Source organism: Apis florea, unplaced genomic scaffold (genome assembly GCF_048593485.1).
Source record: "Apis florea isolate Af1SG1 unplaced genomic scaffold, ASM4859348v1 contig_3081_pilon, whole genome shotgun sequence".
NCBI lineage: Eukaryota > Metazoa > Arthropoda > Insecta > Hymenoptera > Apidae > Apis > Apis florea.
Window position 1 is genome coordinate 5,246,439 of NW_028256703.1, and position 24,142 is coordinate 5,270,580.

The 24,142-nt window shown below is 36.5% G+C and overlaps 1 protein-coding gene across 11 annotated transcripts in view; it reads left to right on the forward strand.

Moving 5' to 3' along the window:
* Lar (tyrosine-protein phosphatase Lar) overlaps window positions 1–24,142 on the forward strand; it is a 204,905-nt gene that overhangs the window by 56,058 nt on the left and 124,705 nt on the right. For 7 of the 11 annotated variants that reach the window (XM_086909097.1, XM_086909096.1, XM_086909106.1 and 4 more), the window contains exon 2: window positions 154–260. In XM_086909097.1, coding sequence (XP_086765223.1) covers window positions 237–260 — 24 coding nt within the window. In that variant the 5' untranslated portion in view covers window positions 154–236. The remainder of the gene's footprint in view (window positions 1–153; window positions 261–24,142) is intronic. The other 4 variants (XM_086909103.1, XM_086909102.1, XM_086909104.1 and 1 more) reach the window with 1 other exon arrangement.

Here is a 24,142-nt window from a genome sequence, read left to right on the forward strand (position 1 = left end):
TATAATATATTTTATTATGTATTATAAATGAGAAAAAAATGATAATATGTAAGATGGGATGTAATTAATTCTAGATATAATTAAGACATTTTCATTATTTCTTTAATCTTATTAATTCATGGAAATAAATCTTTTTTTTTTATTTATTTTCAGATTAAGGTGAAATAGGACCAATACTGAAAAGGAATACAGGTGCGTATCGACAGTGCTATACCAGGGGGGAATGTGCCATTTAGATGTTAGTTGCAAATCATCATACGGTTAGTTTCTTTTTATTTTTTTTTTAATTTATTATATATATATATATATATATATATATGAATTTTATTAAAAGTATTTATGCGTATTCTATTTACTTTACTATTTACTTTACATTGATAATATAAATATTTCTATAAATCAAAGCACGGAAATAGTTCAGGAATAAAATATAATTTTATAAGATTTATAGGTTTATTTAAATCGACCAATATGTATGCCATAAATCGCTTATTTTTCGCGTTATTTTATTGCTTACATAAAATGTTTTAATTGCGCGATAAAATATCAATTGTTTTTTCCAGTGGTAAAACTCGTTAATCTTGATTATTCATATGTTTATTTTTCCGTTTTGTGTAATGTTACTGGATCATATTCATTCATATTTTTTTCTTATTTAAATTTTATCTTAATATTAAATTTTATAATAATATTATACAATATAAAATCTCGATTAAAAATTATCCGATTAAAATGATATTAAGTTTTATTTCCTTATAATCCTAATATCTGTAATTAATATTAATTGATTTAATTAATTTTATCTTTGTATTGTTCATCGAGATTTTATAAAATTTTATTTATTATAAAATATAAGATTTTTTTTTATTTTAATAATTAAATCGTATTAAAATTATTCATAAAATTTTTAATCATTAGCATATTGTATACTTGCATTTATATTAACTTAATTTTTTTAATCATAAAATATTGAAAAATTTATATGCATCTTTCTCCCAATTTCATTATTTACATGAAATTCTTTTCATATTATAAGTGATTCTATCATTCTCGAGCAGTATGATCCTTTTTCTTTATATTAATTAACTATCGCTTTGATCTTATCTTATGATCTTACATAGTGAATTACAGTTTTATCATATATATAATATTATTATTCATTAATTTAATGTTGATTTAATGTTTAAAAAGGAGATATTTTATAAAATTAGAAGTTTTGAGTTTCAATAAATAAGACGTAAAATTAAAAGAAATAAAAAAAAATGTGATACTTTTACAAGATTCACCATTATTTTAAAATATGATAAAATATGAAATCAAAATATATCTTTTCATTTTGTAACAATTGCTTATAAACCTTTCCGCTGTGTTACCATAAGATGCACGAAGTGAAGGTAAGTCTATACCGACGTTACTACTTGTTACCGGCTTCCCTGTGATTACATTACCGACTGTGAAATAACCCATTGTGGGTGCAGTTCAAATGCTCCTTTATCAACTGCAAATTTACATTATAATTTTCTAAAATAAACATTACGAATTCGTGTTTCATGTTCTGAAATATCGATTTCGAAAAACTTTAGTATATTTCTTACGCTATCTTTAATTTATTAAGTCAAATTTAAAATTATATTTAGCTCAATCATTAATAATGAAGAAATCTTTTACTGCTAATATCGTAATATGAAAAAATTTCATATTATCAAGATGTCAGAATATTTTAATTTTATTTTAGTCAGTCAATGGTTAGTTATCGGTTAATTAATGATTAGAATCTAAGAATCAGCATAGATTATCACTTTCAAAATTTTTTAATTCAAATCGAAATGGAAATTATGCATAATATATAATATAATATATAATATAATATTTGTCAAATAAAAAAGAGACAAATATTTCGACAATATTGCGAAATATATTTCAATACATTTGTGTGATAAAAAGATATTCGAAATTGATATTCGAATAAGATTGTTATTTCATTTCATTTTTTTATTTTTGAAAAAATTCCCGATAGATTGATTCTGCAACATGATCATGACTTAGAAACATTTCGACGAAACATTAATTATTGTTTTGTCAAATAGATAAAATTTTATATACCATTTAAAAGAAAGATTATTAATTCTTAATTTTGCAAATGTATTTAAATATAAAAATAATAAATAACAATAAAAAAAATATTTGTTTTATCATTAAAACTTTATGTTTTTTTTATCGATGGAATTCAACTGCGGTATTGTAATATTATACCAGATAAAATAGAATAAAATAAAGAATGGAAAATGTAACTGGCTGTGCACAAACGAGGGTGAAGCTTTTATTATTATCTGTTCTTTCTTTGCAGATTTCATTCGTTCATTAGACTCGAGTCATCCAATATTCACTAAGTTACTTCTACTTTTAGTTTTCTCGAATTATGTTTATAATCTTTAGTCTGTTTGCTTTGCGTATAATGGTATAATATGTTATTTTATAACGAATGACGCTATTTCGCGAAATTCTTTTTGTTTTCTTATTTTCTTTTATAACTTTGTAAATTAAAAAAATAAAGTTAAAAGTTAAAATTGTGTAAATACGATAAGACGAAAAAAAAAAAATTAGTAAATTAAAATTAAATGGTAAAAGTTAACGTAAAAATAATGCCAATGGTATATTTTTTTTGGCCAAAAAAATTATTGTTAGCTATACGATTTACTAAGCAAGTAAGAACGAAAGGAAAAACCATGCATAGAACAAACGAAAGATCGGTGAGAGTATAAAAATGAAAGCATACATAGGTTGTGGTGATTTAATGACTTTAATGACTCTGCGATTATGTCGGCCACAGTCACGGCGGGTTAACAGGCGATAAATAAAATGTAGACACGAGTAGTGGCAACATGCGATGGTATGCTTTTTTCTACTCTATATTTTATATAATTTTTTTATTTATTTATTTTTTTTATTTTTTTACACAATATTTTTTATGGTTGAACATTTACTGTATTTTCTGCAATATGTCATCCATAGATTAATATACTATCGAAGCGGTAATTGCGTAATAACGGATATAATTACGTAACGTCAAGTGGTTAAATAAACATGCGGACGGAGGTGAAAATTTAGTGGAATTAGGATAGGCAATAAAGAGAGTAAATTTATACACACAGATCTTTTAGGAAAACTAACCAGAAGATTCGAAATACACATTATACTCGCGAATTGCTATAGAACTAAGTCATCGTGTAACTAGTGCCGCAGGCTGATGCTTCAGCATTGGCTTTGGGTCTCAGTTTGCCAAGTAATCCTACTCTTACCTTTTACCCCATCGTTTTCACTCGCTTTTGCTTCTCATCTTTCTTTCTTTCTTTCAGTAGCTTTTCCAATCTCTGATATTTCTTGTTTTACTCTCGTTTCGTCCCCCAATTCTTTCTTACTGCGTACCAATTAATTAAAATCCTTACGGATAGAGATGACAAGACAAAATATTCCACAAAGTTTCTTTATCAAGATTTCTGACACTGTTTGGCAGACAGTGTTTCAAATCTTATGATATTATTTATATATATATATATATTTTCATTATTTTGCCATCATTTCTTATTTTATGACAAACCGATCGAAAATAATTTATAAAATAGAATATCTATAAGTGATTCATGAAACCAATCGTGCATTAATATTCGTGATGTAATGTGAATTACATACAGATATTATATATAACTATTAATTATTACTGTCTGTTATAATTTAATATAAACGGAAAACTTTTGTACTTGTTGGAATACATTTATTATTGATATGCAAGTGCATTATTCGTAATATCTTTAAATGCATGCATATTGACGAACGAAACGTGAAATAATATTAAGAAAATTAGATATAGGTAATGTGTAGGTAAACGTGAACCAAGTTTAGGTGATTTTAAATTCTGAAACGATCGATTACTCGGAACATTGTCGGTACTGTCCAGTGAGTGAACAATGGACATTAGCTCTGATTAGGACATGCAACTGACACCGTGTACGTAACCTACTCTGTATTCCTGGTGGGCACAGAAGGTAGTACGTTCATGGTGATCCAAGGACCTGGTTCCATAATAGTATTAGTACAACGGCAGTGCTCACGGTAGAACGCCTAGGAACCATGCAATCATTGGCACGCGAGAGTGCGTCCTGTTATTGCTAGTGATAAGGACTACAATTGGGCCACCAATCGACTACCGACTGAATCTTTTTAACTCTTAAATCGGTGAAACATCTTTTCCTTTTTGCTCGATCGTACACAACGGTGAGCTTTTTTCTTTCTTTTTTTTTTTTTTCTTTTTGCTCATCTCATCGTTTGCATCCTTGTAAACAATAACAAAAATGCTCCATTATTGTAGCAGTCACATCAGAAACGAATTTAACTGGATTGACCAAAATCTACTTACTTACCGGCAAATTGATGGCACTTGAATGTCGTAGAGCACGTACCACGAGGGTGGCGAAACACGTACGCGCCAAGTTGATGTGATTTAGTGAGAAGAGTCAGTTCCCTCTCTTGTATTCTACCGTTTTAAATAATAATTCCCGTTCCATTTTTAATTTGAACGTAATCGAAACGAATTCGTATTTATGTGAAATAGGACAGACATCGAAGTTTATCTTCTCTTAACAATTTTTGACCTCGATTCACGAGGAGAAGACGTTACTTACTCGATCGATTTTTGATAATTCTAGATAATCGTGCACTCATGCTTATATATATATATATATATATATAGCTTATGGTCATAGAGACATATGTATTCCAGACGGGTAAAAGGTGGGTTGGTAAATTTCAGAGCACACGCCTGAAACGTACCCAGTACACGTATGAAAGTGCAATAAAGAAAAGTGGCGTTCGTGCTTGGTTGAAACGCGTCCCCATATACTCTTTTCTCGACAATTTATTTTCGATCAGGGTGGCCATTGCTGATTAACGCGATAATGCCAGCTTTGTTCAACGATTAACGACGTTTTATCCAATTCCTCCCATTCCGTGTACTCTTCTTGTTCCGATAATCGTACATTCGAATCCGGATAAGATTTAAAGACCCATTCTCTCCAACTTACGAGACGCTTTTCATTTAAGCTTGAGCTTAAATTTTTGTGGGGGGGAGGGAAATAAATAAAATTTCATATAAATAAAATTATATATATTTCGATCTCGCGATTAAGAATCCGATCATTATTGGATATATTTAGATTTTATTTTCGTTAAAAGCCGACAGTAAGAATCTTTCGATAATTTTCACGATACGAATTACGATTTCATAGATAGATGCGTGTTTCTTTCGTTCACGATAATAAAGCTACCCGTTAGGATACTTTTATCTCGAAAGGAAGTACATACTTTGTGCTCTTTCGAGCTCTAGCTCGAAAGAACGGAATTCTTCGGAGAGGTTTCTTCCTTCTATCGTTCTTAGAAGTATCACGGAAACCTACCACGGACTTGGTTCACGGAGGTGTCCTACATTAAAGATGGTGTCGAGTTGTTTGCTCCACTTTTCCCTCTCACGCCCTTTTCCTACTTTTCTTCGCCAACATTTTTCTTTATATATCATTGCGTTCTGAATATTTTTCTCTTCCCGTGGTTTTCGTCGTGTGCGCACCACATTTCTTCTTTACTCCTTATCCCGTATTTCGTTCGTATCGCGTTCGAGAAAAACGATTTCTCCGAGAAATATTAATTAGATCGGAAAAAAAGGAAATGGGGGGAAAGAAAAAAAAAAAAGAAAAAGAAAAAGAGAGAAATGAAAGAGAAATGAAGGAACGTTAGGAGGCGTTGATTGGCGGCTAATCGTAAAACAGGTCGGAAAAGCTTGGAAGCTTGTGCGAAACTCATAGTTGGTAGTGCGGCCGTTAGAGATGGGGAAGGATTAAAGGCTCTTCTTTCGAATTTCACGTCAGTCAGCTGTACGTCGAGATAATCCGGAGCGGTGTGTATTCGCGAGGCGCGTATAAAATAAAGATCCGTCGCTGTCGAGCTCTTTTCTCGTTTCCCGCTTAATAACGCTTAATAAACGACAACCGATGTCACGCGAGACGTGCTCGTTTTCCTCTCTCCTTTTCTCCCACTCTCCATCCCTTGCTTCCCCACTTTTATACGAGCAATGAAGCGGATTAAGCCCCACGTTTCTGCCTATGCCGCGCGCGACATAGGGGAAAGATCGAAGACCGAGGAAAGAAAGAGGAAAGAGGGCTGAAAATTGGACGAGTCGCGAACGTTTCCAACCTTGCTTCGACCATTCCAATCGGATTTTCTACCACGTTGTAATAATTCTAACGCGTAGTAACTCTTGGCTTTCTCCCGGATAATACGCTCGAGGGGAGAATAAATAAGGTTAGGATGTAAATATCGGTAGGTAGGAAATCGATTTTCTTGTTCGTTTAAAACGTTCGCGCGATTACCTTAATTTTACGTTAATTACTTTAAGTAATTATGATTATAGATACTGGAAGAGTAGGAAGAAAATTGGTTCACGCGCAACTATCTTTTGTAACTTTCGACTTGCCAACTTGTCGGATGAGAAGTTCTTCTTTTAGTTTCCTTCGAGAAACAGCACCCGTCATTTATTCGACTACGCTTTACTCGACGATTAATTAACGCCGCGAGTAAGAAATATAGACGAGCGATGGTAAATAGAGATAGTTTTTAATATAAAGGAAGCATACGCAAATTAGTTTCGATTCATTCATTCAGTCGTCTTGTTTTCGTCGATCGCGTTCGAAATATTTTTTGATTTAAAATTTTCTGAAAATTCCACGCAAATCCTTTGTTTTACACTTTTATTCTGACATTTCTACTTTGCGCAGTCGCTTCTGTTATCGGATCGTTGTTGGAATGAACGGTTTATCGATTAATTTGCTCTTCTCGTACGTTGTACGTGAAAGCGAGTAATTTGCTTCCACGCCGATATAATTATCGTTTATTTTGAGAGGCTTACTTCAATGCTCCAGGGAAATATTCCTCGTTAAATTTATTTGGTGTATAACCTTCCTAGGCAGGAAGATATTTGACAACAAACCAAAGTACCAGGTGTTCCATGTACGACTAAACCGCAAGCCGTCGCTACGACCAATTAAACGAGGCTCTAATAATTTAACCACGTGTCGTTGCCCTGCCCAGATTTAACCGTGATAACACGCTATAGCATTCGACCTCTTCTATGCAACCAACTACAGGTAGAGTCCAGGAAAGAGAGGTGGGGGGGGGGAGGTGTCCATTGCCCACCAATCCCAAAGGACATTTTGTACTAACGTTATAATCTACTCTAATAACAACTTGCTGTCGCATTTTAGAAATCCTAATAATTATACGCGTTGCCTCGTTCACACCGATGAAATCGGTCGATACCTTTCGGAACGAGCTTGCTTATATTTCACCATCCTTTCCTTTCTTTCTCTATCCAAATTGACGAATCGGTGACGAGACAGATTCTAATAATAAGATTCGCATCTCTCTTTAAATACATTGAAAGCTTAATCAATTTGGTTTGTTCGACGAACAGTAAGACCTATGAATACTCTGTCGACATTGCCAAGCTTAGCGATACTCCTTCAATAAGCGTCCATTCGATTAATCAGTGTCTCCTCTGGTCGATAGTACAGAATTGAGGGGATTAAAGTGATCCTCGAAATCGATGATATTCTATGTAATAGAATAAAATATATATCTAATTACATTTTTACGTTGTTACGAATCACTTCTTTATCGCGTTTCTAACATCGCGATAACGGATAAATAATGGGTTCAAAAAGTACATCTAATATGTACTTTGAAATTTCCCCAATAAATTTAATTAAACGTAGTTCTCAGCTTGGTATCACTTCCTAAAAAAAATATTTTTGAGAAAACGATACCAATTTCCAAGACCCACCACGAGGAGGTGACTACGCAAGGGTCTCATTTTTCTCAAAACATAATTGTTACATTTTACGTTTACATTTTTAAAACGATGATTATTCTATAAGATTTCGAAGGATGAGGACTTACTTTATATATATATATATATAGATTCTAGTCTCTTATAGAATTCTGTATTTGTATATTTTCGTACAACGCTTGTTTTTTTTATTTTTTCTTTTTTCCCCTTTCTTTTTCTTTTTTCTCAAAACGAATACATTTGGTTAGTGTTTGGTAGGGTTCTGATGCGGCTTTATATTTTGCTCTCTTCACGCGTGACGTCATCTCCGGAATACGTGAGTCGCTTTACGAATGACAGGACAACACGTAAAACCGTGGTATCAACGAGCGTAACGAGAACTATCCTAAGCCACGAAAGAATTTCATTTCGAAAGGAAACGTCCAAAGGCAGATTTACCCCGTTGCAAATAAATTTTTCCAGCCCAAGAAAACAAAGTTGTACTTACTTCTTGCATTTCCGCGAACGATTTCGTCAAACGAGCTAATATAAAGAGAGATTATTCCGTAAAATGTTCCAAATGTAGATAGATAGATAGATAGATAGAGAAAACGGTCAAACTCGTGTGAGAACTCGCGCAGAGAAATAACGCAGATTTCTATCTCTCTTGATACCAGGTCGATCGAAGATACGATGTTTTCAGCTAAGTTGTCTTGGCTCGTATCAACGAACGGGAATAGATATATATATATATATATACGGGAAACTTAAGAAAATGAATGGATTTTAATATCGCGAGCTTTGCTAGGAAGTTGTAGTTGGACAGAAAATCGCAGACTCGCTAAGCTTTATAGATTGTAGGTTCAAGACTCTGTCGAGTAAATCATGGCATCCTATGTCCGTCAGTTCGTACTTGAAGGCGTACTGGGACGCAGCTGCCTCGTTACTCTGCCGGATCATCCCGGGGGATTAGCGATACTTCAATAACACTGCCTTCGCCGCCATCGCCGTTGCGACGAGTTTAGGCTATGCCGTGTGTGCATCATCGATAGAGAACAGTTGATACGAGGGAAAAAGAGGGAAAAAGATTATCCTCCTTCGTCGTATTTTCGACGATCATTCGATTCCATCTCGAGCGATATGAGAATTTTAGATTTATTTAAACTCGAAAAGATTTCCCAATTTCGATTCGTTCCAATTGTTTCCACGCGTTCATCTGATCAAACGCTTCTTTTCGAGATTATTTTCGAAATAAGAAATTATTAGAATTTCAAAAAAGAAATCGATCGTTCGAGCTTTACGATCGTGCCTCTACTTGTGCTTGTAGACAAGAAAGAACATCGGGAAAGACGGGAAACTGACTTTCGTGTCAAGTAGCGAAGCTCGTGCATTCTACAAACGAAACTAATATTCAGCGTGCTAACGTTTGACAAAAAAGAGGAACGGAGAGAAAGCGAACAATTGGAAAATAATAGCGAGCAGATTCTAGATAATCTTCGAATAACTGCAGTCTTCTGTATAGTGAATTTATTGCATTTTATTGTCTCATTGCTTAAAATAAATATGAATGAAACGAAGAAAAAAAAAAAAGAAGAGAAATTATTTGAAAGATCTTCCATGCTTTCTATTTCCTTTCTTCGTTTCTTGAGAAATCTTTTGTAATTCCGTTCAGTTTAAAAACGGTTTTAAAAACTTATTTGTGGTTTATTTCTTCCGTTTGATCCTTTTATTTTTAGGATGCTCGCATGCTTGGAAATCAATTTTTCTTTTCTATTTTGTTACAAGAGTAGCAGAGAAAATAAAAAGAATTTCACTTTTACTACTTTTTCTGAAAAAAAGAAAAAACAAATCTTATTTTTTCTGTACAATATAATATTCTAATTTTATAGAGGAAAAATACATATAAAATTGAAATATATATTTTCACGTAATTTTTTTTACTTGTTTGAAGGCTTGTCAAAGCTTTCTATGCTTCTGTTTTTCATTTGCCTTCCCTTTTTTCACTACTGCTCTTGGATGTACGAGGATTTAGCATGATTTAAGCGTTTAGCTTTCCTTTTTTTTTTTTTTTAAAGTATATTTCGATTTATCTTTTGTAAAACGTTCTATTCACCGATCTTTTATTTTACAAATAATAATCGAACACCATAATCTCTTTCGAACTTTCAAATTAGGATTCAGGGAATTTGGAAACAGAGAGCAGATAGTTGCTCAAAGCCAGGTAGATGTTTGACCTGCAGGCAGGTACTATCAACAGAACCCGCAGTTTACATAGGTGTGTAACATTAGCCGACTCTGAGTAAATATGCATGCTTGTAGCACACCTGATTGAGTTACTCTATAAAGTCTAGGTTCTCGCGTGACGTGTATCGTGAACGAAACTGCAAAGAATAAAACGATCGTTCATTATTTTGTCATTAAATCACGGTTAGTGATCCTATTTATTGGATTTTCTTTCTTCCTTTCTTTCTTTCTTTCTTTCTTTCTTTCTTTTCTTCCGACATTCTTTGAAAGAACAACAAACTAGGACAATTTCCCAATGGAAAAATCGATACACTATTCGGTAAGAAGTTCCGTATAGAGAAAGGGTATAGGTAGCAAGATATACTTTTACTTGTAAATGCGAGATTTTTCGATTAATGCATATATCCGATGATTCCGTTTATCGGCCAATAACCGATCGAATTTGCGCACCATTCGGGAAATTTCTTCGATACGATAAAGGTATTGTTATCCATTGCCGTTTCATACTTTATTAAAATGGAAACCTTTTCGAATTTCATCCGATTCGTGTTTTTTTTTTCCCTCCCCTCTTTTTTTTCTATTTTTTTTTTCCCCCCATTGTTGTTTCAATTCAACGAACGCAGCGGCATTTGACGTTAAATCGTTAGGTACGTGCGCCAGGTACGTGCGCTAGGTAAACGCAAGGTCGTTACCAACACTGAAAGCTAAGTCTCGTTAACCATTCCTAACAGGCGAATACGAAGCATCCTAGCATTGGATTTGATGCCTTGTTCGAGAATCTCTATTACCTACGTGATGTCTGGAGACATTTGCTAACCCGTGCGATACACAGTCAGATAACACGCGAACGAGAGATTCGGTTGAAGGACTGGCGGAAGGACGTCGGGGGCAATGCTACCAAATGTTTCGCAATGTACAATGTATGCACAATTTAGAACTCGGATACACGTTTATCCATTTCTCCCGTTCGCATTTTCTCCTCTTACATTATTTATTATGCTTCTTTCGTATTCCACGTTTTCTATTATCGTTCTATTATTTCGTCCAATGTTCTTGTCCCGGTCTCGCCGATCTTCGCCGATATCGCTCGATCGTTTACGAAAGAAAGAGAATGAAAATCTACGACAGCTATCTATGCTCATTTATGCTCCGTGTCAAAATGTTTTCCATTCGATCTGATAAATAAGTGGATTAACGAAGTAATGAATCTTTCTTTCGTAACGCGTTTAATCTTCTCCCTTCGCTTTATCTCGTCTAAATCATTTGTTTAATTTAATTTATCTACATATTACGCTATATCTCATAGTGGATAAAATGAAAAATGTCCCGATGATTGAAGCACGTAATATTGTATTTTGCGAGTGTTATATACAAGGAAAATGGAGGTTCACGCACGCAGAGTAAGCTAAGATAGTTTATTAGACGTCCTGCTGCTACCTTTATTAGTCTTCCCTATTTCCTTCATAAACGGAGTTGTGCGTGCACTGATATTTGAAATTGCATATTGTACGTATAGGTTGACAGGAACCCGCAGCTTTCATCAAAGTTCCGAAACACCAATGTTATATTCATTTCTCGCAATAACGATTTATACGAGCGATAAGAGGCGGATAGATGGAGACCGATTGTGTGTATAATCTCGAACGAATCGTGCTTTCGGAAAATTCGGACGAAAAATTCACGAGCGGAGATACGTTAACGAGAAGAAGAGATAGAAAAACACGAGCGTACAATTTATAAGCTATAGACTATGTCACAGTAGAATGCATAGAGAATAGATAAAGGCGGGTTCATCATTAAGTCACGATGCTTTTATCCAGTATCTTCGTCACCTATACGACGTTTCGCTTCCATTTTCCCTCTATTCGTTTTCTTCTCGCGTTCTTAGGACTTGGGTTCCGTTGTAGCGGAAAAAGGAAGAAGAGGAAAAAGAGAAGAAGGTAATAGTTGCCGTATTCGTACTCCTTCGAGGCAGCTTCTTTTTCGTACTATGTACTTCTCTTTGCGTTTTACTTCTCTGCGTATCGAGTTTCCCATTTCAGTATGTGCTACATTTACGTAGACACATTTACGTTCAATGTATTTATATCAGTTTCTCATGGGATGACTCGACACTGCAAAAGAGGTTATCTTTGGAATAAGGTCAGACAGAGTTGAAAAATTGAAACGTTCGTCGATATCGTAAGTTCTGCGTATCGATCCATTTCAAATTAATATAATTATAATATCGCTTTTGCGATTGATGAAATATCGAACGATATAATCTCGAATATAATTTTCGATATCTTTGACGGGGGTGTGGAATATTCATTAACGAAGGAGGAGGGAACAGGAGGAAACGGAGTCAGAGTTCTAGTTTCAAAGTGTATTTTTCGCGAATGACACGAATGGCCTTAATTAGATTATTCGTTTAAAGAGGACGAAGAGTAAGTTAGGCGTAGAATAAAAATCTTGCGGAAGCGTAGCATCGGATAATAGCTCCGCGGTAGTTTGGAGAAAAGCGATGGGAGGGAACTGCGGAAGTGTGTTTTTCTTTTATTTCCGTTACGACGCGATGACAGTGCAGCGGCAAAATAGCCGCCTTCGGCAATCGTACGATAAACATTCTTTCTTTCTTCTTTTACCTTCTTCTTTCCTTTTCTTCCGTTTCTTACTCGCTTTGCTTTTTCCCCTTCATTTGGCTTTTTCCACAAAAGAAAATTTGAAGGAAAATTTGCTCGAAACTACACCGTAATTGGAACAACAATCGTTCAAATATTAATTTTAAATTCCGTGAAAATACTCGAATATATAACATATAACTTAATATCATAAAAAAAAGAGAAGGAGGAGGGGGAGCGGGGAGGGCAAATTGAAAGAAAATTTAATACAAGTATTTAATCGATCGAAAAAGATTAAGAAAAGGAAAAATTGTTATCCTATATTTTTCGATTTATTTATTTACTGCGCTGATTTTTCCTTCTTTTTCTTTTCTTTTTTTTTTTTTTTTTCTTTTTCTATCCGTCATTCGATAAAAAAAGTTCGTATCGTACGTACGAACGGTAGAGAAGATCGAACGAAAAAGTTATCGTTGGAACTAAGTTGTAGAAAATGCGAAGGGTCCTAGGGATTGAGAGGGAGCTTCGAGTAGCTTTTGTGCACTTATATTTTCTAGGTGGTAAGGCTTTATGGCAACAGGGATCGTAAAATGGATACAAAGAGACTATATTGCGTCTGGTATGAGACTAGAGAAGCTAGGGGCGGAGACGTGAATCTGCATATGGAACGCGCATTAAGTAGTTTCTTCACCGTTTAATTTAATACCGCGACCACAATGGGCGAGACTACGACGACGACCAGCGAAATGTCTCCTTTCTATCAACCGACATTTATATATCTTACAATTATTTTGGCATCTGTTCTTTAGTATCCCGATACGTTCCCTCTATCGCTACTACGATATCTTTCATCACGTTATACATCTTGCGAAAATAATATTGTCTGGAAGCTCTGCGTTTTAGATCGATCGTGCGGTTTTTTTTTTTTCTCTTTTCTTTTCTCTTCAATTGAAAATTTCTTGGTATAAAATAGAGGGGCAAAAAAGAGCTTGACCGAGTTCCTTTTTTTTTTACTTATTCCTTCTTATCGCATGACCCTATTGCGCGTTTCTCGCGATCGAAAGTGCTCCATTATTTTTACCTCCGTTTCATTTAAGTATATTCATAGTCACGATGTTCGTCTATCTACCCGTATCTGCGCGTTATAATTCCAACGTTTTTCAACGGAGCGACGCGTCGTCGCGTATATCTTCGATTGAAATCGCTTTTTTAAACGCCTGTTTTTTTTTAAACGCGCCCAATGTTTTTCGACGTTATCAAAATTTTTGTCAAGGCAATAATTCGAAAGAGGAAACAGGCGGGAAGGAAAATAGGTAAAGACAGTTTGGGAAAGAGGAATCGTAGGGGGGAAGGGGGATGGATTGGTTGGTCGTCGAAACAGGGAACCGTCTCGTGCAAACGATTGTGACGCGGGGAAAGGAAAACTCATTTCGAAGAAAAGAGAAATAAAGAAGGGCGAGAAGGGGGAGGAACTCAAGGACAAAGGAGAAAAAGAAGATACGAGGTGGCAGACGGAAGAAGGCAGCAGAGAGCAGGCTAGCTTCATTTCTTTGTAAGTTGGCGCGACAGTTGAGAGAAAAATTGGTTCTACCCTTGGTCGGGTTGGGAAGGTGCGAAGGATTCGAGCAAGGGGCTGGTGTCCGGAATACGAAGGGTTGGGTACACCCTCTAATATCTTGTGATTTAGTGTCGGATGCAACGACGCAGCTTAAACGCCAACGTTATACGATGCTCCAAGCCGATACAGCTGCGAAATTAAACTTCCGCCGCTCCCTTTTTGACTCGTCTTTTCAGCCCTTCATATTTTTTTCTTCCTTTCTTCTCTTCCCTTCCGTTTTTCTCCCTCGAATTTCTTCCTTTTTTTTTCTTTCTTTCTTTCTTTTTTTTTTTTTTTTTTATTATCATCGCAAATTGTACGTATCTATCGTGCAGATAGATAACCGTGTATCGCTCATCATGATCGCAGATGCATCATCGAACTCGTTATAAATTACCGGGGATGTAGGTACGTTTCGTTGAAAATTCGTTAGGTGGACGTTAACTAAGCGAGCAGGATAAGCTGACGGCATTGGTTCTTTTAGTTGGAAGGGGAGGATGGACTATCTAAAAAAAAAAAGGACGAGTGGGGCCGTTTGTCAGTTGGCGCGCGTCCATTAGGGGTGAAAAATCGAGTAGCAGCACGGCCATAAACAAACAAAATTATACGAGAGGACGGTTTCTCGACTAGTTCCGAGTTCATATATGTCGCGTCATGTATTTCATAGAATGAATTTTTCTTTGTGTCGTACAATACGAAATGTTCGATGTTTCCTACTCCCCTCGTCAATTATGTTAAAACTTACGGTTCGATTCGTACGTTCACGTTAGCCGAGATACAAGTCGATGTACTTTTTTTTTACTTACTTAAAACATCGAAACAACTACGAAGGGCTTCGATCTCTTCTGACATCCAACGATGTTTACCAAGTCGTATCTCGCCGATATTCCCAAAAATTAGTTAAACGACGTTATGAACAACGATTATGAATTGAAAGCAACTAATTGAAGCAAAGAGTTCCGTCCTCTTTATAAAGTTTTAAAATTACGAATGATCGCCTCGTTGATTGACGTAGACGAACGAGACAACACATTCTTGAAATCATATTTGAAATCGTAATAATTTCCACGTTGAATGAACAATCTCCGCCGAGAAGATTTTGCGACGAGTTGCGAACTGATGTTATTATACCTTAATTAAAGTTATCGCGTCAATTTATCTCGATTATCAAGTATTTAACGAAAATTTCGTATAATCGGAAGCAACGTTTGTTTCGCCGTTTACGTTTCATTTTGATTTTCTCGTTCGATCGATCAGTTGGTAGGAAAATTTATGGCACAGTAAACGCAAACGAGAATAGATGAGGCCGCAAAGCCCGCGTTTCAGTTTTCATCTGCGAGCATCTGTCGGTCTATAGATAGCTATATTATCGGGATATATCCTTGAATGACGAATACGTAAACGAACATATGGCGAGAAAATAATAAAAATGGGGGAAGAGAGGCGAAGACGATTGACAAGTAGTGAAAGTTATCGAGGATATATAATCCACGAGCTCGGGGATGGAAATTTCGAAGACAGAATCTCTCTTTTTCTCTCTCTCTGATTCGTCCGATATAGGCGAGCGCGGGTCTACAGCTGGCAATCAAAAAAGGATCGTATAACCTTGGAAGATCGAGGTTTCGAAGAATCATGTTCCTCCCTCCAGACTTTAAGTTACGGCTTAGATACGAAAGGCGGTCCGTGCTAGGCGTTGGGATTGATTGTGGCTATGAGCGCGTGATTTATCTTTCTCGCTTCTCTTTTAAAATCCGTTTCTGTATACCCGTCTTCTTCCTTACGTCTATTTTTCTTTCCTTCTCTTCTCTTTGCTTTTTCCCTTCTTCTCTCTTCCTTCCATTTTGTATTGTGTGCAAACCGTTCAAAATTTTTCTCCGCGACAGATACCTTTTCAACGTTTTACCCTTGAGCGAGGGTAAAATGAAAGTAGCCCGAAAGTAGTGTTAAAAAACGAACGTTTCGTTAAGAAAGTTATAAAATTTAAGTTACTGCCCCGCAAACGACTTCTCTCCTTTTATGCAGACACTTTGCTTCCATTTAATTAACCGTGGATCTTAAATCACGTTCAGATATTAAGAGCTTAGCGCCCCTAACGTTCGAGGAGTCGAGTAATTTTTCTCGTTCTTTCTCGCGTAAATTCCCACCTTTGCTGCCACGCAAAAACGGAACGATATTCTTCGAAAAATTGTTTCCCATGTTTGCTCATTTAGTGGTACAGATCGATATCGAGCGAGGCATCGAAACGTCGGAACGAAGTTGGAGTTGGAAGACGAAGACGAAGACTTGGTTAAAGACCAAGTTAAAATATCCGGGAACTAGTGAAAATCAATGTTTGCGATTACCTGTGGTCGGACCAAAGCTAATACGTATAAGTTAGGTAGCGCGCAACAGGCAGTCATGACACACATAAATCCCAGCTAGACGTGGCAAGTAACACACCTGACTTTTGCCCCGGCGCGCCACGTATCGGCTTTTCGAAAAGCAGATTATAAGGAGAGAGAGAGAGAGAGAGGTGGGGGGCGGAGGGGGAAGGAGAGAGACATAATGCGTGTCAAATTCTTTTTCCTTTTTTTTTTTTCTTTTATAGAATGAAAACGTTGTTCGAAACAATAATCGACGAGAAACTTAGGTAATTCTAGACGATTTTCCGACCAATCGGATATGCTCGATAAAAATCAATCTGCGAGCGTACTCGTAAAATACTATTCTTTGTTATCCGCAGTTGTGTGGAGGCAATCGGATGGTAGGGAGAGTACGAAGTTAGAAGGTAGAGAGAAAGGTGGTTGGAAAACATTTTTGTAGATCCCCCTAGTTCCGAAAGTATTGGCCGAAGATGACGGCAAGTCTCATTCGCGATACCGTCAAAACTTTCTATCTCGAAACTGGACAAAATATTGACCGATTCGTTCCCTCTTCTCCAACGGTCCACTCCACCTTTCGACGGACTATACTTTACCAGCGGCCTCTGTCTCGATGTAACTTATATTTAATTACTGTCGGTAATATATTAGATTTAAAGAGTTTTCTCGTAAAATATCGCAACATTAAGAAAACCTCGACGCTTCCACCGAGACCAGGCGGCCGAAGAAAATGATTTAGCTTTCATGAATTCTTTAAGGCTACCGGCACGACTAGAAAGTCTCCAACTACGGTCACTGTATTCCACCCCCTTCCTCCCATCCTCCCGACTCTTCCTCTCATCTTTCGTTCTCTTTTTCACCATCTTTATCATTGCCTCGACAGAGGCTTACAGCTATAGTCCCCTAAATTCACGCGATCATTTCCACTCTCGGCAGGTACGCTTTTCCTCTCCTTTCGTCGAGTAATTAATAAAGCTCTTAAAATATATATTGCAATTTTTCCCTTATAATTTTATAATCTATTTCTAGTTGATAAATTGTCAACAGGCACATAATTACGACATCATCCTGTTTGTTAAACGATACTCCGCTATAACAAGAAAGCAAGTAGCTCGTCGACTCGAGCTATTATATCGTCCTCCTCTTTCCTCGCTATAGATTTCTTTATTTTTTCCCCCCTTTTTTCCTCCTCCTCCTCCTCCTCCTCCCCCTCCTCCTCCCCTCCCTTATTTCCCTTTTCATCGCGGAATTAACCGTCTGAATGGATAGAGATTACGGGACGAAATCGAAAACGTGTGTTCGTCTCTATTGTGAAAACAGAGTCTGAACGGGGAACGATGATGCTTACTAAATGTACGAGAGGAAACTGTTTTGTTTCTCGAGTCGTTCGAGACTTTTTCCCTTCTTCTTCTTCTTCTTCTTCCATCCATCCATCCATCCATCCATCCATCCATCCGTATCTCGCAGATTTGCTCGCTTCGTTGAAACTCTGTCGCAATCGCAATCGACTCTTTCGTTTTTAGGGTAGGGTAGAAATGATCCGAAAAGAGAAGTGGCCCGGTAGTTGGGAGAGATTTTCAATGGATAATTTAAATGGATGAATGTGTTTATCGTTGCGATCTATAAGTATAAATGAAGTCGAATGAAAGGAAGGGGACGAAAGGGGGTGGAAATACGGAATATCGAGCGAACATCTATTGTGCCGATTGAATTCTCGTATGTATAAGGAATACGCGCGATTTTAATTTTGTTGGAATGGAAAATTACCATTCAATTTCAGTCTTTTGTTTTATGGGGGGAGGGAACGTCGAGCGTGGAAGAAATAAAAGAAAGCAGCAGAGGCACAGGTAGAAGTGTGTGACACTTTGTACGATATCTCCGTGATGTACACGAAACGCCACTTAAATCCCGGATCAACGGTCATATGGGTTAAGCGAAACCACAAGGGGATGCACGGTTGGATGATGAAACAAAAAAGAAAGAAAAAAAAAAGGAGAGAAAGGGAGAGAGAAGAAAAACTAAACGAAATCTTTCGATATGCACAGGTAAAAAAAGATCTTGGAATTATCATCTATATCGATCGATGCTCTCGTCTTACTATAATTTTCTCAGTTAATTATTTCTCGTCGTTTCATTGATAAATTCGAATCGACGAAAAAACGACGGGTTGTTAAAAATTTAAGAAATGAAAAAAAAAAAAAATGGAAGGAAACGTGATTATTTAATTGGACGACAAGCTTTGACGAAGTAAATCTTCGAGTTGCAATTCTTCAACTCACTTTCGATAACAATAGCTACATTCGACCCTTTTTGTTTTACCGTTTACGTAAGAATTTAATTGCGAAGGCTTTTTCTTCTTTGTTATTTTTGTTTAACAACTATGCTAATGCCCCATAATGAGATTCTTCGTCATTCTTTCATGCAAGAGCTACCTTATTCTATGCTCCTGGTATTATCCTGTCAGTTCCTTTTGCATTTTACTTTATAAATTTATACATATATATATATATTTTTTTTTTTTTATATACAGACGCGTACGCTTGTACGCACACACTCAAAGTAAAATAATGATATTGCATCGAACTATGTACTAAATTTTATAATTATACTATTTGAATAATAGCGATAAATTTGATGGACATGTTTTTCCATTCTATCTTTGTCTCTGACGAATTTCACGGTAATTCAAATGGTCAATGTTCGATGAAAAATGCAAAACTGGCGGAAGCCATCATTCGATGGTACAATTCTATTAGAGTTTCCGCCTGGGATCGGCTGACAATGTCAGCCTGACATAGGATGCGGGCTGCTATCGAGAACGAACGAAGAGAAATAAACCAGATGGATAAAGGAATGAAAGAGAGAGGAAGAGTTATATATATATAAAACTTGTCGAATATATATATATATATATTCGTACAACGAACGAAGAACGGAAACCAAAGTTGTTTTAATATTAATATTAATATTTTTTTGGAAAAAAAAAAAGTTTAAAAAGACGATTTGCTAGATTCGATCGAATCACGATGTAACGATATTTCGTCCAATTAAGAAAAAGAGATTTGTCTCGTTATTAAAACTGCAAAACGATAACTTTTAAATCATTGTTTGCAATAAAATTTGTCTCCTCGTTAGGCACTACGAGGTACACCACGACGATGTTGCACGTAGATATATAATAGGTTAATGATCGGCTGGCGCGTATATACGCGCTTGCTTATTGTTTATGCTATGAATAGTTTATTCGCTATCGTTGTTCGTTACCATCCGCTAACTGTATCGAGCGTCCACACCTTTTGGGACGAAACCGTATCGAAACCGTTCATACATGGTATTCGAAGAGCTTGTGATCTCAAATATTGAACGAAGAATCCTATCTGATTTAAGTAGAAGGAAAACATTTTAATTTGACGAGTAAAAAGATTATGTAAATATATGTAAATATATATATATATAAGCAACAGAACGCTTCGATTTTTGCGTTATTAAACATTTTGATCCTGCGATGATCGTAGTTTTGGAAAAAAGGCTTTCATCGATCTTGCGGTGTATGATGCGAAGAGTGTACGATGGCAAAATGCATAAATAAAGCGACCTGAAAGCATGAAGCCTGGTAGAATTTTTTATACCCGCATTCGAGTAATGGAAACACATATAAAAAAAAGTTGTTTCTCAAAAATTGTTAAAAAAAAAAAAAAAAAAAAAAAGAAAGAAAGAAAAACGTTTGATCGATAGATACGCGCGAATCATTCTTCAGTCTTTCGGAAATTTTTCTGATCGCTGTTCGATGATTTTACTATACTCGTTCGTACAAATTTATTTTCCTCGGTATTTTAATTTTCGACAACGAGTTTCTTTCAACGTTTCCCGACTTTGGCCGGATAGAAGCGTGTATATATATATATAAAATTGCGCGAAGAATCGGATGTTGACGAGAACGATTTCAAGATGGCTCGAAAGAAAATGTGAAGTTTATCGCTAAAGAAGGAAAAGGAGGAAGGAGGAAGGAAGGAAGGAAGGAAGGAAGAAAGGAGAGAAGGAAGAAGGTACACGTTGTAAGGGCAAAAGTAGTTGACGGCCGAATTGTGACGCGACTCGTTCCAGTCGTTGTTGTCTGTATTTTCAAGGCTCTGCTAGGTGGATACGAGGGGCCTTCAAAAACTTTTAATTAATACGGATGACGAGTACACAAAGCCTCAACCGAGCAAAGAATTTCAGAACAAAGAAAATGGAAGAGTATTGTTGTCGGGTCTTGTTACGAGTGACACGTCGAGACGAGAGAACGAGATGAAGGCGAGATAGGAAGGGTGGCGCGAGAAAGGGGGGAGTAAAGATAAAAAGCGTAAGTAGAAAGGAAACGAGGAGTAACGTGTAAAAACGGGGGAAAGAGCTTGCATTTCAGTATCATCCACTTCCCTTTACTTCCACTTCTGTATTTCGTCCTTTCATAGCTCAAGGAAACGCGTAAATAAGAGAAATCCACGCGCGCTTGCCATTTTACGCGCTTTCATATACTATACCGCTTCATAGTTTTCCGCTCTTTTTCACAAATACTACGCGATCGTTCTTATTAATCGAATTTCCTTTCGTTGAATCAACGCAAATTTCCCTCTATCAATTTAACGCGTCGCCGTTTTATCGTTCCACGTCCGTAAGAACGTAAAAATAGTAGTAAACGGAATAATAGTCGATGGCTATTATCTTATTACCGTTTATACGTAAATATTAAAAGTGTCGTTTAACCGTATAAAGCGGAGACCAAAAAAACCGTTAAATCCATTAGCGGGTATGGAAAAGTAATAATATAACGCGTACCGTCAACGATACATTTTATTCTCCTGAATTTCGGATTTTGTTGAAAATTCTGAATTTCAACCGAAATGTTCCATTTAATATTTGTTTTCCGCAAAGCGAATTAAGAACTTGAAAGAACGAACGATGCGAAAAGGATTTCGTTCACACATGCGCGCGCAAACGCCGCGTTATTAGATTTTTCGTAATTAAAAAAATACCATTATTGTTGTTGCATACGCGTTTTAAGAATTTACGCGGTTTAAGAAATTTCTTAATCGAGCATCTCCCCCCACCCTCCCCCCTCGCCCCCTTCCCCTGTGAAACAGATTTTTATTTCGGAAGCGGAAGGAAGCGGAGAAATTCTGGCTCTCGATCTGATTAATGTTGCATCGTACGATCGCGTACGTTTGTCTGTGTATCGATCTCTCGGCCTGGTGGTAAACGGAAAGGCAAATGAACGAGGAAACGACGAGAGGGTAGGGTCGAGGGATTCAAGTTCGTTTGTTTGTGGGTGAAATCGTTTATTCGTGTAAGTTCGTGCGTTCCACGAACCGTGTTGTACTTGTATTCGAGCGCAAACAGCTTTATAGAAACTCGGAGATACCATGTTAAAATGAATTAAAAGCTTTCGTTAATGTCTCGTTGCCCGGGTTTTTTTTTTTTTGTCTTCCTTTCTTTTTTTTCTTTTTTTTTTTTTTTTAATCGAAATAAAAAGAAAATAACGAGGTAAGCACGAGTGAAAACGGTGAAAAATTCAATATCTCTTCTCTTTTTCGTATATATAAACGTACGAAACGTTAGCTTTCGATCTTCCTTTTTTTTTGTGTTTTTTTCTATCGTCTTGTTTCGAAATTTCAAAATGTTTGTTCGCGCGTTCGTGCGGGATTAATTCGGTAATAACGGTATGTACGAATCATTAAGATTACAAATGAACTAAATGAGGCAGAAGCATATTTTATTATGAAAATTTACTCGGAAAATTTGACTCGATTTCACGAGCACGCAAGTATACACGTATGCGACGCAATGCAAAATGCATACACGTTCGTGCATACGAACGATCGAACGGCTAATATAAGTTACATGTTAAAGGAATACCTGAAAGATGCTTGACTTTTCCGTTCTTGTTCGCGACGAGGACGGAAGTGAGGAGGAAGAAAGAGAGGAGAGAGGGCTGGCTTTCTTCCGTTCGTTCGAAACCATGAAAACTTGAGACTACTTCGGCTCGTCTCGATCTGGCTTGATCCGCATCGCAACTATGGTACGGCGCGGTCCCTTTGCCACTGACAATTGGATTCTCCGCACTACTCTCGTCGAGTTACAGATTTTTCCTTTCCGCGAAAATTTCCTTACAGTCGCCTTTGACAGGAGATATCTCCGGTCGCTTCTCTGTCTTTCCCTTCCTTCCTTCCTTCCTTCCTTCCTTCCTTCCTTCCTTCCTTCGTTTTCTCCGTTTCCAGTCTCTCCGATCTTGAGGTGCGGCGTTTCTAAGTAGCAGAGCATGGAGGAAGATTCGTTACCGGCTATCCCTTTTTCTTTGGTTTCAACCACTTCGCGAAATCAGCTTTTCTTTGAATCACCGTCGATGGAAGAACTTGGTTCGTTCGGAGTGGATATTCATTTGTCGTTTACAAAAGTAGTATTCGCAAATCATTTAAGTCACATTCGCCGTTTTTCTCTTCGTCTTTTAACACGTTTTTCTTCCTTTCTTTCTTATATTTCCTCCTTTCCGCGGGGGATCGCGATATCCAAGTTAATATTTCAAGCGTAATTGACGTCAATCGAAAAAGACGACGCGCCTCGTCGGTTTCTAGTTACCGATTCAATTAGAGAGTAGTCCGCCAATTAAATCGACTTGGTCGATACTACGATATAACGACTCGACGAAATTTTTTTCCCTTCGAAAGCTTCTATGAATTTTCTTGTAGAAAGAAACGATTTCATGCTCGGCCGAGTTTAGATTTTCAACTCTTTTCGTGATGAAAGCTGTTAAAAAGGAGCGAAGGAGCGAAGGGAAAAGAGTTTCGATTCACGGAAGGAGTCGAATTTTCATCGTTTTCATATCACCTTTTGCCCCCGTTGTTTGTCCCTCGATTACGATTAAATTCATCGCGACGATAATACGCTCGAAATGTTATCGTGTTATCTTCGATGCTTTTTGATCGCGTTGAATAATCTTTTGATCCGCGAAATCTAAACGCAAATCGATCAATCGATTTATTATATAACTTACCATACCGGTAGAGAAGCCATAATGGTAAAACTTATGCTTTTTTCTCTCTTTTTCTCTCTCTCTCTCTCTCTCTCTCTCTCTCTCTCTTTTTTTTTCGTTTCGGGAATCGTTCCGTTTAAAATATGGAAGAATCGATACGGCAATTTCGAGGGTAGAAGGTCAATGAATTATCGAAAGGTAAATTATATTTAACCCCATGGAGAAATCGTTAATTAAATAACGTTTAATTTACTTTGAAAGATTGACACGTACCGATTTCGCCGTGTTATTTTTTTTTTTTATTTTTTACTTTTTTTTTTCTCACGCGCAAAGCGCGGTTTATTATTATTATTATATCGGCCGAATCGCATTTCAATTTCAAACCGAACCTAGACATTCGCGAAACAGAAATTTGTAGCTAATAATGCATCATATTATTATATATCGAGCTCCAATTTAAAATAACTA